The sequence below is a fragment of the Oratosquilla oratoria genome, chromosome 41, assembly GCF_046742065.1.
Source record: "Oratosquilla oratoria isolate Oo_2021 chromosome 41, ASM4674206v1, whole genome shotgun sequence".
NCBI lineage: Eukaryota > Metazoa > Arthropoda > Malacostraca > Stomatopoda > Squillidae > Oratosquilla > Oratosquilla oratoria.
This window is the reverse complement of record NC_134817.1, coordinates 33,059,157-33,076,422: the sequence shown is the minus strand read 5'-3', so window position 1 is coordinate 33,076,422 and position 17,266 is coordinate 33,059,157. Positions and strand designations below refer to the sequence as shown.

Genomic DNA, 17,266 nt, shown 5'->3' with positions numbered 1-17,266 from the left:
ATCTATACATGGATGGGGTGGTGTGAGAGGTGAATGCAAGGGTAGTGGGTCAGGGGTTGGAGATGGTTAAAGAAAATGGAGAAAAGTGGGAAATAAGCCAGTTGTTGTTTGCTGACGACACTGCGCTTGTAGCAGGATCAGAGGAGGGATTGAGGAAGTTAGTGACAGAGTTTGAGAAGGTGTGTGAAAAAAGGAAGTTGAAGATAAATGTGGGCAAAAGTAAGATGATGAGATGTACAGTAAGTCCTTGTTATTCGGTACATATGTGTTCCTGACAACCTTACCACAAATTGAAATTACCGTATACCGAACCCATTATAACATGTAATAATAGGATATGGCAGACGTACCTTCTCCCTGCTCATTCCTCTTCAAAATATCTAGCGGATACCATATCTATGAATTTTTCTTACCGTAAATAGAATCGAGGGTAGTAATTACCAAATACCGTTACTGTGAATTTACTGGATAAAGAATTATCGTATAAGGAGGACTCACTGTACAAGGGGAGAGAGTGACAGCAGGCTGGAAGTGAACATTAAGGGTGAGAGACTGGAGGAAGTGGATAGTTTTAGATACTTGGGTGTGAATGTGGCAGGAAAGGGAGGAGTGGAGGTGGAGGTAGAATGTAGATTGAGAGGAGCAAGTAAATGCCTTGGTGAATTAAAAAGTGTAATGAGAAATAGACATCTGGGAATGGATGCTAAGAGGAGGTTATATGAAGGAGTGATTGTGCCAACAGCACTGTACGGGGCAGAAACATGGAACATAAGTGAGGAAGAGAGGAGTTTAAATGAGTTTGAGATGAAATGTCTGAGAAGTATGATAGGGGTTACTAGGCTAGATAGAGTGAGAAATGAGGAGGAGAACAGGAGTGGAAAGGGAGCTGGGAGATAGGGTTGATGAAAGAGTATTAGGATGGTTTGGACACATGGAAAGAATGAGTGAAGAAAGATTAGTAAAAGAGGTGTGGAAGGAGTGAATATGAGGGGGCATCCTAGGATGAGATGGATGGATGGGGTGAAAGGGGCATTACAAAAGAGAGGAATGTCTGTGGAGGAAGGATGGGAGAGGACAGAAGATAGGGGTGAATGGAGAAGGGTTGTGTATGGGTGATGCTGTGATGCACGAGGGTAAGTGGGGGGTGAGGAAGTATGTATGAGAAAAAAAAAAAGAAAAAAAAATTAACACAGCCCGAAGAGATTTCTCCCTGTCTTCTTTTCTGCATGAGGGGACGGAGAGGGGGAGGTTGCTGAATTTATGAAGCGGCCTTGCTGTGGATGTCCTGTGTCTTGTGACACTGCTTCTGACCCAGGGCAGTGGACAGGATGCAGGGATGACCCGTCATCCAGGAGGTGCCAAGATAAGAGATAGGGAGGAGGGGAGTGGAATATGTAGGGAATGGAATGGGTGGGAGTGCTTTCTGTGCCTTTTTCTTTTTGGATACCCCCCATGTAAGGGGGAAAATGCCCTTGGTATATGTATGTATATGTACATGCATATATGCTAAGAAACATCAGTAACTTGTGTTAAATTATGCATGAGTGACCACCAGGAAAAAAAATTAATGAAGCAAAACATTTTTATATATTTGCATCTTCAGTGCAAAGTACTTTGCACTGAAGCTGTAAATACTCATATACAAAAATGCTTTGTTTTAATTAATTTTTTTCCCAGTGGTCACTCTTGCATATACATACATACATACATACATATATATATATATATATATATATATATATATATATATATATATATATATTTATATATATATATATATATACATATATATATTTATATATATATATATATATATATATACTTATATATATATATGTCTGTAGGTGTGGGCGTGGGTATGTATACAAGTATATTACCTCTTATCATTGACAAATTTGTATTCCTGTTAATGATCTTGTATATATTACTTTACATCCTTAATTCTGCTTTACATAATTATATCATACAAGTTCCTATGGTGGAGGTAAATTTAGTGTTTTGCGAACTAATTTTTCAGAAATCCTATTGAACTGTTCTCTGTCATCCCTCCACATCTTAGCAGCATCAACATTGGCACTGCTCTCATCATTTGGTTCTGTAAAGATAAATAAACAAATATAAATATGTTAACTAAAGTATAGTTATACCTGGAATATGCTTACAGGTTCATGTTTGATATGCTCTCATTATATGGTCCTGTTGTTGTTGTTGTCATTCCCTAGACTGTTATAGTGGTTTCTATGCCTTTTTCTTTTTGGCTACCCCCCTTGTAAGGGGGAAAAAGCCTTTGGTATACGTATGTATGTATGTATATACATATATTAACAACTTTTTCTCACTTACAAGGGAAGTAGCCAAAAACAAAGGTATAAAATCCACTCCCACCCATTCCATCCCCACATACTCCACTCCCATTTAACCCCTTCCCTCCCTTTTATCTTGGCTCCTCCTGAATGATGGATCATCCCTGCATCTCAGCCACTGCCCTGGGTCAGAAGCAATGTGGCAAGACACAGCACATCCACAGCAAGGCCACTTCATTTAATCGGCGACCCCCAACTCCCTGTCCCTTCATGCAGAAAAAGAGAAGAAGGTTGCATCAAAATATTATTCACACATACTCCTTCACCCCCCATCCCCTACCCATGCCCTTTCATGCATCACAGCATCATCTATACACAACCATTCTCCACTCACCCCTATCTTCTGTCTTTCCCCGTTCTTCCTCAACATACATTCCCCTCTTTCCCAATGCCCGTTTTACCCCATCCATCCATCTCATCCTTGGTCGCCCCCTCCTGTTCACTCCTTCCACCTCTGTCTTCCATGCCTCTTTTACTAATCTTTCTTCACTCATTCTTTCCATGTGTCCAAACCATCCAAATATTCTTTCATCAACCCTATCTCCCAACTCCTTTTCCACCCCCTACTCTCCTCCTCACCTCATTTCTCACTCTACCCAGCCTAGTAATTCCTACCATATTTCTCAGGTATTTCATCTCAAACACATTTAAACTCTTCCTCTCTTCCACTCTTATGTTCCATGTTTCTGCCCTATACAGTGCTGTTGGCACAATCACACCTTCCTACAATCTCTTAGCATCCATTCCCAAATGTCTATTATAATGGTTCTGTTATAATAAATAAATATGAATATGTCAACTATATTACACAGTTATAACTGGAATATGCATACAAATTTATGTTTGATACACTCTCATCATTTGGTTCTGTAAAAATACAACAAATATTAACATGTTAAATGCAGTATAGTTATAACTTGAATAAGCATATTCATATTTGGTATCTGTATTATGTATCTAATATTTTCCAGGATAGAAAGGTTTTGCAATATGTTGTCCATAAAAATTCACTTGTACAGTAGAACCTCAGTTCCTGAATGTCTCACAAGTCGAACAAACCAATTCTAAATATATATATATATATATTTATTAACCAATTCTATACATATATATATATATATATATATATATATATTAACTGCCATACTAGTAATGGCATCTGGTGACCAGTGACCTTTAGAAATATTATAATTTGGGAATTTCTAATATATATATATATATATATATATTATACATAAATATATATATATACATTATATATATATATATATATATATATATATATATATATATATACAGTGGTACCTCAAAAATTGAATGTTTCTTACCTCAAACAAATAAAAAAACAACCAAAAATTTATACATACATACATACATACATATACCAAGGCTTTTTCCCCCTTCCAAGGGAGGTAGCCAAAAAGGGAAAGGCATAAAAACACTCCCACCCATTTCCTCCCCAAATACACTCCACACCCCTCCCACCCTTCCTCTCATCTGAGCACCTCCTGGATGACGGGTCATCCCTGCACCCCGCCCACCGCCCTGGGTCAGAAGCAGTGTCGCAAGACACAGTACATCCACAGCAAGGCCGCTTCATTTAATCGGCGACCCCCCCTCTCCGTCCCCCTTTGCATATAAGGAGAGGACGGGGAGAAATCCCTTCGGGCTGCGTCAAAATTTACTCACACATACTACCCCCCATCCCACCCCCACCCGCCCATTTCTCCTCATGCAGTCACAACATCATCCATATACAACCATTCTCCACTCACCTCTGTCTTCCGTCCTCTCCCTTCCTTCCTCAACAGACATTCCCCTCTTCCCCAAAGCCCCCTTCACCCCATCCATCCACCTCATCCTAGGACGTCCCCTCATGTTCACTCCCTCCACATCTGCCTTCCATACCTCTTTTACTAGTCTTTCTTCACTCATTCTTTCCATGTGTCCAAACCATCCTAATATTCTTTCATCAACCCTCTCTCCCAAATCCTTTTTCACCCCTGTTCTCCTCCTCACCTCCTCATTTCTCACTCTATCTAGCCTAGTAACCCCCATCATACTTCTCAGACACCTCATCTCAAACACATTCAAACTCCTTCTCTCTTCTTCTCTTATGTTCCACGTTTCTGCCCCATACAGTGCTGTTGGCACAATCACTCCTTCATACAGTCTCCTCTTCGCATCCATTCCCAAATGTCTATTTCTCATTACACTCTTTAAACCACCAAGGCATTTACTCGCTTCTCTTAATCTACATTCTACCTCCACCTTCACTCCACCTTTTCCTGCTACACTTGCACCCAAGTATCTAAAACTATCCACTTCCTCCAGTCGCTCTCCCTTAATGTTCACTTCCAGTCTACTGCCACTTTCACCCCTTGTACATCTCATCACCTTACTTTTACCCACATTTATCTCTAGCTTTCTTCTATCACATACTCTCCCAAACTCTGCCACCAGCTTCCTCAATCCCTCCTCTGACCCTGCCACAAGCGCAGTGTCGTCCGCAAACAACAGCTGGCTCACCTCCCACTTTTCTCCATTTTCTTTAACCATCTCCAATCCCTGACTCACTACCCTAGCATTCACCTCTCGCACCACCCCATCCATGTATAAGTTGAACAGCCAGGGCGACATAACGCATCCTTGACGAAGTCCCACCTTTACTTCAAACCACTCACTCTCTCCATTTCCAATCCTAACACATGCTCTACTACTCACATAAAAACTCTTGACAGCTCCTAAAAGCTTTCCTCCTATCCCATAAATCTGCATAACCTCCCACAGTGCCTTTCTGTCTACCCTATCATAAGCCTTTTCCAGATCCATAAAAGCCCAAAAAACATCCTTCCCCTTTTCTATAGCTTTCTCACATATCTGTCTTACCACAAAGATCTGATCTACACAACCTCTACCCGTCCTAAAACCACACTGTTCCTCACCAATTACTCCTTCTGTTCCTCTCCTAATCCTCTCAATTAAGATTCTCCCATAAGCCTTCCCTACTACACTCAACAGGCTAATCCCTCTGAAATTACTACATTCACACTTGTCCCCTTTTCCCTTGTATTTTGCCTTCATAAATAGAACAAAAACTCAAAAATCCAAAAAGCTTCTCAAATGTTCAATACTGATGCTGGTATGTTGTGTGGGAGAAGCTGGGGATCAGTCTTAGTTTAATCATCATTGCATACACTTGTGTGCTGCTCAACAATGTTTGTGCTTATACGTTCACCCTTAGTGAATAGCCATGGGTTCCAAAAAAGAACAAAAAGACAAAAGTGAAAAGCAAAAATTGGCATGCACTACTATTGAGCTAAAAACAGAAATAATAGAGAAATATGAAAGGGGCATTTGTGTGTCCAAATTGGCAAGCAAATACAAGATCCCAAAATCAACCATTTCTATGTTCCTTAAGAACAAAGAAGTCATTAAAAAAGCAAATGTGGCTACGGGAGTGAAATCACTAAGCACTACCAGGAACCAACTGGTGGAGATGGAGAAACTATTGCTTATTTTCGTAAGAGAAAAAGAATTAGCATGGGACAGTTTAAGTGAAGCATTAATTTGTGAGAAAGCTTTGGCAATTTACGCCAAGTTAGAGAAGAAAGCTCCAAGTACAAGTAGTACTCTGACTATGAGTATGAGTAGTGCTAGTGACTGTGAAAAGTTTGAGTTCAAAGCCAGCAGGGGCTGGTTGGAAAAGTTCAAAAAGCATACTGGCATACACCATGTAACAAGACATGGTGAGGCAGTTAGTGGGAACCAGGCTGTGGCTGATGAATTCATTGACATATTTAATGACTATGTTACTGCTGAAGAATTTGTGCTCCAGCAAGTGTTTAATTGCGACAAAACAGAGCTGTTTTGGAAGATGCTTCCAAACAGTACCTACTGTACAACGCTAAAGAAGAAAAAGCATTGCCTGACCATAAACCCATGAAAGATTGTCTCACACTACTGTTTTGTGCAAATGCCAGTGGTGATTGCAAGATTAAGCCCCTGCTGGTTTATCATTCAGAAAACCCCCAAGTAGTTGCAAAAAATCAAGTGCAAAAAAGTTTGTTGCCAGTTATGTGGCATGCCAATACTATAGCTTGGGTAACCCAGCAATTTTTCAAAGAATGGGTTAAAGATGTTTTGCCCCCCCCCCCCCCCAAGTAACAGCATATCTCAAGGAAAAGGACTTGCTTGAACAGTGCCTTTTAGTGATGGATAATGCCCCTGCCCACCTCCCTGCTTTGGAGGATGAGTTATCAGCTTTGTTAGACTTTATAATGATTAAATTCCTACCCCCAATACGACACTTCTAATTTCAAAAAACTATACATATGAGCTCTTTTCCATAAGTGTTGAGTGACACCAACTTGACCCTTAGAACATTTTGGAAAGACCATTTCAATATCCTAAGTTGTGTGAATCTCATTGATTTGGCCTGGGACCAAGTGCTGTATCATACCCTGACAAGTGCATGGCAAAAACTTTGGCCAGAGTGTGTCTTACAAAGAGATTTTGAGGGGTTTCAGCCCAACATATCCTGCTGTCAAAGACGTCACTGTTATTGATGATATTGTGTCTATGGGCAAAAATATGGTCCTTCAAGTTGAAGCAGAAGATGTGCATGAGCTCATTGAAGGCCATTCCGCAGAGCTCAGCATGGAAGAATTGATGCACCTGCAACAACAGGAACAGGTGGAAGAAATATCATCTGGAGAGAAGGAGGTAAGGGAGGAGGCTTTGAGTGCTAAAATCAATGAACTGTGTGCTAAATGGACTGAAATACAGGCTTTCATTGAAAAATACCACCCCAATAACACAGGTGCCAACCATGCAGTGAACGTTTTCAACAATAATATCATGACGTACTTCAGAAAAATCATCCAACATAGGAAAGTGTAACAAACATTAGACAGATTCTTCCTTAAAGAAAAAAGAAAGTCTACTCAAGATGACGACAAGTCTCCGAAAGAAAAAAGACAATGTAGGGAAAGAACTAGTGAAGGCCAATTGCTGAGTTGTTTTATGGAAGGAGATTCCCTTCCTAGCAGTAATTTCCTCGTCCTCTCCCCTCCCTCCACACCCAGCCCTTCACGTATGCCATCGCTTCGTAGACGAATAGGTATGTGATGTATTACAGTACAGTATTATTATTTTTATTATTTTGTTACAGTTCTGTACATGTATTTTTATTGTTACTGCATTTTTATGCATTTAATACACTTTACACAATGTTCATATATACATTTTTACATTATATATCATTTATGTGAACGTTTTCTGTTTATATATGTAATTCATCTCAGGCTTGTAATGGATTAATCATATTTCCATTATCTTAGATGGGAAAATTCATTTTAAAAATAGAACATTTCAACTTTCAACCAACTTTTCTGAACGAATTGTGGTACCACTATATATAATTTTTTGTTCTGGTATTTAGCCAATATATCAGTTCTCAATCAACCTGAACAGAGAAAAATGGAACAGTGAAATTCAAGCTTTTATGGGAAAATATCAACCTGATAAAGCTGTATCCAGCATATCAGCAAACTTGTTTTAGTCCTCAACCAAACTGGTTCTGGAACAATTTTCTAGAATGGGTTGTGATAAAAAAACAGAGAGGTTCTACTGCATCAACCTAATTGTAATATACACTTAGGTATCCTAATCCAACACTTGCCAACCACCACTTATGCTCACATTTGGGCCCAGGACATAGACCCTCTTCAAGAATTGGTGGTGCTTTATGCCAATCCCTGAAGTGAGTTTATGTCCTGGACCCAAACATCTGCACACGTGGTGATTGACAAGTGTCGAATTAAGAGACCTAGGTGTACAGGATTGAAGCTAGGTTTATGGGATCTATCTTTGTGTCTCCATTTATCAAACTTTACTGTAAATTAATTTTTGTCCATTTGGATTGTTCCTTCTCATTTATTCCACATATTCATACATCTATGTAATTTTTTTTCCTTACTTTGTACTGGATTCCACACATATCAGTTTTACTCACAATTTGCTCATTATCATGAAAAACAAAAGTTAACCCCTTTGGTACAATGATGCCTATGTGGGCATCATAAGGTGTGAGTATATGAGGATGCCGGCATCTTTATTATACATTTTACTTGTACTTATACACGAGTTACCCCTGGATTCTGTGAACTGGTTTGATCACGTTTTCTGTTTATTATTACTCAGAGTAAAAGAGATCAAGTAATACATACATACATACATACATATACCAAGGGTTTTTCCCCCTTACAAGGGGGGTAGCCAAAAAGAAAAAAGCATAAAATCACTCCCACCCATCCCCTCCCTGAATACACTCCACACCCCTCCACCCTCCCTCCCATCTTAGCACCTCCTGAATGACGGGTGATCCCTGCACCTTGTCCACTACCCTGGGTCAGAAGCAGGTTAATGAAGTGAAGTGGTTAATGAAACTTGGTACTTACCTGCTAACATGGAAACAACTGAGAGTAGAATTTTTTCTACGCTTTGCACTGGGCTCCAACGTTCTGCACTGGTCTCATAACCCATGGGATCATCACCTGGAGCATGCAGAATGGATATGCACACACGACCATCAGGATAAACTGGAATGACACAGTAACATTTTTCTTCCTGATCAGAGACAAATAGAAAATGACAAATAAAGGGCTCATGATAACATTTACACTCTCATAATACCACCAATTTGTTCAACTCAATGAAGTGGTGCTTTTTATAACTTGTGTTCTGGCTAGTACCAGGTGAATTCATTCAGCTGAGATGTCCCTTGTCCTTGTACTAGTTAAGATCAACCTTTTAAACTAAGATAAAATATGACACTAGCATAAACTTGTCCAAAGGATAGAAACATCAGTATACTACACTCTATAACATCATCCCTTCAATCCATACATAGCAGCATTCATTCTTGTATTATTCCTCTGATTTGGGACAAATGACGGATACCTGTTTGTGGTGGTTGTGCAAGATGGACAGCAAAGCTGCCCATTTTCAAAATTCATTAATCCCCTCATGCAGCCCCAAGAGGTTGACACTTGGTCCCTAGACTGGGCCCAACTTCAATTGTATTCTTAGACCATTTCACACATGAAGAGTTGGCAAAAAGCAACTGCTCCTCTCCTGCTGCTTTCAACTGGTGATCAGAAATGGTCCCACGATGATACTACACTGGTAATGCTCCAAATTTCCTTCCCAGAGTGACCTGTGGGAAGGCCCAAGAACCGTTCTCATCCTCCCCTCCCCCCTACCACTTTCAGCTAGTAACACAGAAACAGTCCCACACTTATACAACACAACAGTCAATAACAGTCCAAAATGTTCTCTTTCCCTGAGAGATATATGAGGTCCAAGGACTGTTGTTGTTGTCATTCCCTACACTGTCTGGCTGAGCAGTCCCGTCTCCTTGAGGAATGAATGGCTAGAACGGGGTTTTCCAAGAAATCCCTTACAGAATGTATATTCCACTGTTAGCGTGCATGACTGTGGACAATGCAGTCTTCCATAATGTATAGCATGGAGTGAAGTGTTACATTCTGGGCATCTGTGCTGTCATCCAGTACAAGTACATGATGGGACTGCAGGTTTACTTAAAAGAAACTCAGGAACTACTGATTATTGACATTAGGCAACCAGGTATCATGGTTCTTTTACTATCCTGTGTGCCATTTCTCACAAAGCAAGCCAGGCTGAGAAAAAAAAAAATCCTTACAAAATTCTTACCCTTTTCATGCTCATCTCACTCATCCTTCACTTCTTTCAGTTTCACCAACAAAAAAGCTGAGCTTGGTGGCATAATTTGTATATTTTGTTTGGCCTTGAGCCAATAACTATCCAGAGTTAAAAAAAAAAAAAAAAAAAAAGTAATAGTCCTTTTGTTATCAATTAGGGTAACTCCCCAACCCTCTTCATCCGTTTGAATATTTACAAAGCAGACATGAAAACCCCCCATCTGGCCATGTCAATTTCTCATCCATTCACAACCACTCTCCACTCATACCTATCTCTTGTCTTCTCCCTTTCCTGCTCAACAGACATTCCTCTTGCACTCAATGGCCCTTTCATCCACCTCATTCTCAGTCTTCCCCTCAAGTTTACTCCTTCCACCTCTGCCTTCTACACCCATTTTGATGGTCTTTCTTCACTCATTCTTTCCATATGCCCAAACCATCCCAGCACAATATACATATCTTTTCTGTTAAAAACAACTTACTATTTGGGTGGAACATTTCACAAGTGAACTGCATTTTTGGTGGTGAAAGTGGGTAGTCTGGTGGAAATATCAACTTTGCTGGGAACACACCACACTCAAAACAAGTTCCCTCAGGTCCCCTATGGAATAGAAGAAATTGAAATTAAAGTTTTTCTTTTAAATCAAGTAGAATAATATAATAACTTCTGCCTTGAGCTTCGCTGAAAGCCTGGATTATCACACCAGTCAACAACTATTCTTTGGCCCATAGATTTTTTCTGGAGTACAAAAAAGAATGACAGCATCACCTCCGAAATCGATGACACTGTTGAGAACCATGGAAAAAAAAATCCATTGAATTACCAAACTCTTCTACTGGACAAATACCCTAACATTCTCAGCATCCCTTTTGATATGCACATGTCCTTTAACCCACATATGAAGGATCTAACAGCGAAAACTAACACGAAATCAAACATATAGGTTTTGGTCAGCAGAAAGAAGCATTAGTCATAGTATACAAACAGCTCATTAGGACTTACTCGAGCACACCTTCATAGCAGTTATCCACACACACACACTCATCATCGGAGAGGAAGTCTAGCGAATGAGCTCCAACTTAGCACATTGTCGCTTGGATCAAGGAAATACCTTGTTGTTTACAGAATGTAAGGGCTATGTAATCAAGTGACCGGTAAGGTGTAAAATCCAGTTCTGGAAAAGTACAGTATAGCACAAAATGAAGGAAAGAAAAGATAGAAAAATTAATGAACCAACTAAGAGAGGATTGGATATGAGTAGAGTGGAATCGCCACCAAGCGTGATACCGAAGAGAATGTGTCTAAGCGACACTCCGAAGGCAACTCAAAGGTGGGAAAACAATGTTTTTTCGGGATTTCAGAGGGAAAGGGGACCAATAGGAAAAGTTATGGATACAGAAAGAGAAACTAGGTTTAGCAGTGTACTAAGGAAATGAGATATCAATGACTTGATGGAAGAATTGATAGATCTAAAAATAGATTATAGAGCTTTGCACAAAGAGATGATAAATTTATGTAAAACTAACGAGAAAATAATCAGAGTTGAATGATCTAAAAGGTGAGCTAAGTATGATTAAAAGAGAAAATGAAAGAAAGGAAAACAATGATAGAAACAAAAACAAAGAACTGAAGAAAGAGGTCAAAGAACAGATACAAGCAGTGACTGAAAAAGTGGAAGAATCAATCAAAGAGATGGATCTCCTTGAAATAAAAAATCAGTGGAAACAGTAGAGGAGAATGCAAAACAGTAATTAAGGTATTCAAAGAAAAGGAAAACTGGGTGAGAGACAGAGTGGATAAAAAGAAATGCATTGTGGTTTATGGAATCAAAGAAAACCATAATGTATACAAATATCAAAGAGAAAAAGAAGAGAAAGAAATTGCAGAGGAAATACTTAAAGCAATTCAGGACGAGGGTCAAGAGTTGGATAAGTGACCATTCCAAATTACTGGAAGACACGAAGAATGCACTGAGTTACTGATAGATGGAGGAAACATAGTAATTATGGGTGACTTTAATGCAAAGGAAATAAATTGGGAAGAAATGACAGTAAAAGGTGGAGAGGAAGAAGAATTCTGGGGCAACACTCTACTGGATATGACCATTGATTACACATTGACTCAATGGGTCATACGTGTCCACTATAAAATGCTGTGCTATACTGTCAACTTGATCAGTGATCTGTCATATTTCGTGTGTGAGCAAGGTTTTATCAAGTATTTAGTTCGAAAATGGTTTATTGTAATCATGTTCTTGGCCAAGAAAAACTTGAATGTGACAAAGGTTACTGAGGGTAAAAACAATGTAGAGCTGATCATGACTAAAGTCAAAGACAGAGATATGAAAAGTAGAAAGTTTGTGGTGACTTATGTACCCCCAAAAACAGGCTCTTGGAAAGAGAATGAGCATTCAAAAATGTTAGAAGATACAAGGCATTCATTAAACAAGATACTAAAGGATGGAGGTAACCTGGTACTTATGGGGGATTTTAACTGCAAAGAAATCTGTTGGGAGGAGATGACAGTGAAGGGTGGAGAGGATCTATGGGGAAATGTATTACTCAGAAATTTGCCTTACAAAGAGAGGCTTAGGCACCTTAACTTACACTCTCTGGAAAGATGCAGAGTGTGGGGTGATCTAATAGAGGTGTTCAAGTGGATCAAAGGGTGATGCAAACAAGGTCATAATATTAAAACAACAGGGTAGGACTCACAGTAATGGTTATAAACTGGACAAATTTAGATTTAAGAAGGAAATAGGCAAGAATTGGTTTACTAATAGGGTGGTTGACAAATGGAATAAACTCAGTAACCATGTAGTAAGTGCTGAAACTATCAGTTGTTTTAAGAAATTATTAGACAACTTTATGGATGGGGATGACAGATGGTGATGGATATGGAGCTGCCTAGTGTAGGTCTTATGGTCTCTTGCAGTCTCCTTCATTCTTATGTTCTTACGTTCTTACGTGACCATGGAACTTATAATGACACAATGGGTCAATGAAAATACCAGATACAAAAGCAATGAAGAACCTTCAAGATTGGATTTAATATTTATAACAGAACCTGAAACTGTGGATAAAATTGAATACAAAACACTATTTGGAAAGAGTGACCACATACTAATAGAGGCTGAACTAAAGGAAGAAATATATATGGAGAGAAATGAAAAGTACAGAAAAGGAAGATTGATGTACAACAAAACGGACTTTGGAAAACTAAAGAAATTCTTTCAAAATGCAAATTAGGAAAAAATTTTACATTGAAGAGACAAAAGTGGAAGAGAAATGGGCACTCTTGATAATCTAGGATGAAGGGGTGAATAGGAGTACCAAAACAAAAACAAGAGAGGGTGTACATTAAATGCTGGTTTAATAGAAGATGCAGTGAGGCAAAAGACAATAGAGACAAAGCTTGGGAAAGATGGAGAAAAGATAAAAACCTGGAAAATGGCAAATATATATAAACTACAGAAATGAATATGTAAAAAAGCACAGAGAGGAAAAAAGACATCATAGAAAAATGCAAGGATCAACCCAAACTATTCTATAGATATGTGAATGGTAAACTTAAAAACAAACAGGAAATGGTGAAACTATGCCAAGGAAATATAGAATACGCAGAAGATCTAGAAATGGGCGAAGTCATGAATAATCACTTCAAGTCGGTTTTCACTAGAGAAAAAGTACAGCATTGGGACAAAGGAAGTAAAGTACAATCTTCCCCCATGAGGGAAATCATACTAACACAAAAAGAAATAATGGAGCAATTAATGAACATCGACGTTAGGAAATTGCACAGCCCAGACAGAATTGCAAAATGGATACTTACAGAATGCAAAAAAGAACTAATGGACAAAATATACAACATAATAAGATGCTCACTCAAAGAAGGAAAAATACCAAAGGACTGGAAAAATGCCAACATTGTACCAATATATAAAGGAGGAAACAAGGAAGAACCAACTAATTACAGACCAGTCTCCCTAACAAGCACTGTAGCCAAAATTTGTGAGATTATCAAGAATAGATGGGTAAAACATCTGGAAGAAAACAACATAATAAACCCAAGACAATTTGGATTCAGACAGGGAAGATCATGTACCACAAATTTAATCTGTTTTTACTCGAGACTAATAAATATAATACAAGGGATGGATGGGCTGATTGTGCTTTCCTAGACTTACAGAAAGCCTTCAACAAAGTACCACACAAAAAATTATTCAAAACATTAGAAAATATAGGAGGGATACAAGGCAACCTACTAAACTGGATGGAAGATTTCCTGAATGGTAAAAAAAATTAGATTAGTATTCAGAGAAAAGTATTCAGGTTGGAAGGAGGTGATTAGTGGAGTCTCGTAAGGATGTGTATTGGCTCCAGTAATCTTCCCTATTTATGTGAATGACATGGATGATGATGTGGAATGTTACATGAGCTTCTTTGCAGACCACTAAATTGTTGAGGGAAATGAAAACCGAAACAGACTGCAAATCACTACAGAGACCTGAACAAGGTTTGGAAATGGAGTCAGAAGTGTGAAGTGGACTTCAACATTAAGAAATGTAGCAAAATGGAGTTCGGAAAAAGTAAAAAAAGAATATCAGAACAATATAAAACTGGAACTAAAGAGGTACAGAAAGTGGGATCTGAAAAAGACCTGGAAGTAATTATCTCAAACGATAAACAAAATTATTGGAGAATCCTATAACTTACTAAGATCAATAAAAGTGCCATTTACCTATTTGGATGAAATGATTAGAAAAATATTAGTCACATTAATAAGGTCTAGACTGGAGTATGGTGCAACATTATGGTCACCCAGTACCAAAAAGAATATAAGGAAAATTGAAAGACTACAGAGAACAACCATGAAAATGGCCCCAACACTTTCAAACTTGTCATATGAAGAGAGATTGGCTAAATTGAAATTACCAACTTTGGAAGAAAGAAGAGAGGCGACCTATTCACCATCTATAGAATCATGAAAGGCACAGAAATATTTGATAGAGAAGATTTACTAATTTGGGACAAGAGAAACACAAGAAGACATGGAAAGAAACTCTAAAAGGATAGTTATAGAAGAGATCTGAAGAAGAACAGTTTTTCACACATAGTTGTGGACACTTGGACACAAACTGGATGAAACAATAGTGTGTGCAAAAACCATACATGAATTTAAGAGTAAACTAGACACTGCAAGATACAAAGGTGGGACACCATGAGCATAGCTCCCCTTCTTGTTAGATACAACTAGTTAAATACACACAGACCACAAAACAATCACCCCAAGACCAATATCCAAACTCCACTTGATTTACCCAGACATCAGCCCAGGGCATCCCGCCTATGACAAACAAGAACTATACTGGCATAACTGTTTTCAAGTTACCACATTGCACTGAAACAATGTTAACACAGAATAGGCCTTGTTATTGATTCAAATTTCCTCAAATGTCATCACTACATTAAAAGTACAAAATACCTTATCACACACTACCCTACTTTCATCTTACTAAGACATCAACACATTATTTCTTCCTTTAGTAAGCTGTGGGCCAATTCAGTGGCCACTACTGGTTAACTGGAAGCTGTGGGTCTCCTGCAAGAGAGACCGGGGGCAACAGATTGTTAAATTGATTGGTCCTATCTTGCAACATAATTTGCTCGCCTACCCCCTCCTGTACTAAATGGGCACCAACAATCTCTTTTATCATCAGAAATTCAAATTACCCTAGTTCTTAGAAACAAAAGGATGTTGATAGTTAATTTTACTGTGTTCAGTAAGTTCATGTGGAGAACAAAGGATTTTGCTCAATAGTACTAGTATACAGTGAGTGCCAGAAGTTTTACTTTACTGTCACTGGTAGAGCATTATTCTTTAATGATAATTGTTGCCTAGAGCTTCACTAAGTGGAAAACCCACATTGCTGCAGCAATTAGCAATAGTCCTCAGGCCATCCTGCATTTCTCTCTAGTAAGAAACTTTGAACTGTTATCTGTCATGAACAAGTGTGAAAATGTTTTTATACCAACACCTGAAAATACCACAAGGGGAGTTGATAACTGTCAGCTCCCCATATTGTGAAAAAGTGTAAGGAATAATATTTAAGGTGATAGATATATACCGGCCCCAATCTGGAGACCAAGTGTCAGCCTCTCAGGACTGCACCTCCTAATGGAGATGAAAGGGACTGACAGATTTTGAGAATGAAGAACTTTGTTGTCCATCTTGCAAGACCACCACAAGCGGCTACACATCACTGGTCCCTAGCAGCTCTAAGAGTAAGTCCCTGCCATCGTGTCAATCATGTCTATCATTTACTTTCCTTACCAAAAGCCCCACAAAATTACATAACTCCAGTAATAGCAACATCTAAGTAGTGATAGTTTCATGACAATTTACCCCAATTTAAAAAGAGGTTTCTGAAAGAGGAGCATCAATATATTACATCTTAAGTGATATAGACCTATTAATGTATTTCATATATTTACATAATCAGCGTCTCCCATTCAAAGAAGTTCTCCTCATTTGTTGGTCCAGCTATGATTCCTTCAGGTGGATTCAGGGTTAGCTCTGAAAATAATGGAATGTGACAGCGTTACTCAAGAAAACTGATAATAGTCGAACTTCACAATCTAAACAGCTGGAATTCTTGTAATATGAAATAAATGTTTGTAATTCATTACGTTTATATTCCGTCATAAGGCGTTTTAAAGCCCTTCCTGCCATTGCTGTATTTAAAAAAATTCCTTCGGGGCCTATATATATACATATATTTTTTTATATCCACGATAAAAAGTCAATGTCCTTCGCCAGAGTAGTTAGAAGACTAGTAATGTTTACGTTTTGGATTGTTATTTTCACCAATCAAAGACCAATATTTGTGGAAATGTTATATATTTCATAAATGTTCATAATAACAAGAATTATAAATTTCATATTTATAGATTAATGTTATTTTATATTTAGCTTTAGTTTATATATCAACGAACGAATCCTTACAATATCGTACAATTCTCGCCCGTTTGCCACCCCAGTGCCAAATTGTAGTAGTCTACTGTATAGAGTACTGTTGAGACATCCTATCTCTTCTCTCAGTCTGTCATCTCCATATTTAAATTAGTTTTATGATTTTAGCTTAGCTATAATACCTC

General features: G+C 38.5%; 1 protein-coding gene across 2 annotated transcripts; it reads right to left on the bottom strand.

The window, feature by feature from the left end:
• Positions 1-1,816: 1,816 nt before the first annotated feature.
• Positions 1,817-16,954, bottom strand: Ubc7 (ubiquitin conjugating enzyme 7). 2 transcript variants are annotated; one of them, XM_076178556.1, is made up of 5 exons: positions 16,799-16,954; positions 16,604-16,685; positions 10,591-10,709; positions 8,825-8,965; positions 1,817-2,095 (listed from the first exon to the last, which is right to left on the bottom strand). In XM_076178556.1, exons 1-5 carry the CDS (start codon positions 16,839-16,841, stop codon positions 1,974-1,976), a joined length of 507 nt encoding a protein of 168 aa, XP_076034671.1. In that variant the 5' UTR covers positions 16,842-16,954; the 3' UTR covers positions 1,817-1,973. The 2 variants fall into 2 exon arrangements, with proteins under 2 accessions (XP_076034671.1, XP_076034672.1); XM_076178557.1 differs by having other exon boundaries at positions 8,825-8,920.
• Positions 16,955-17,266: the final 312 nt, after the last annotated feature.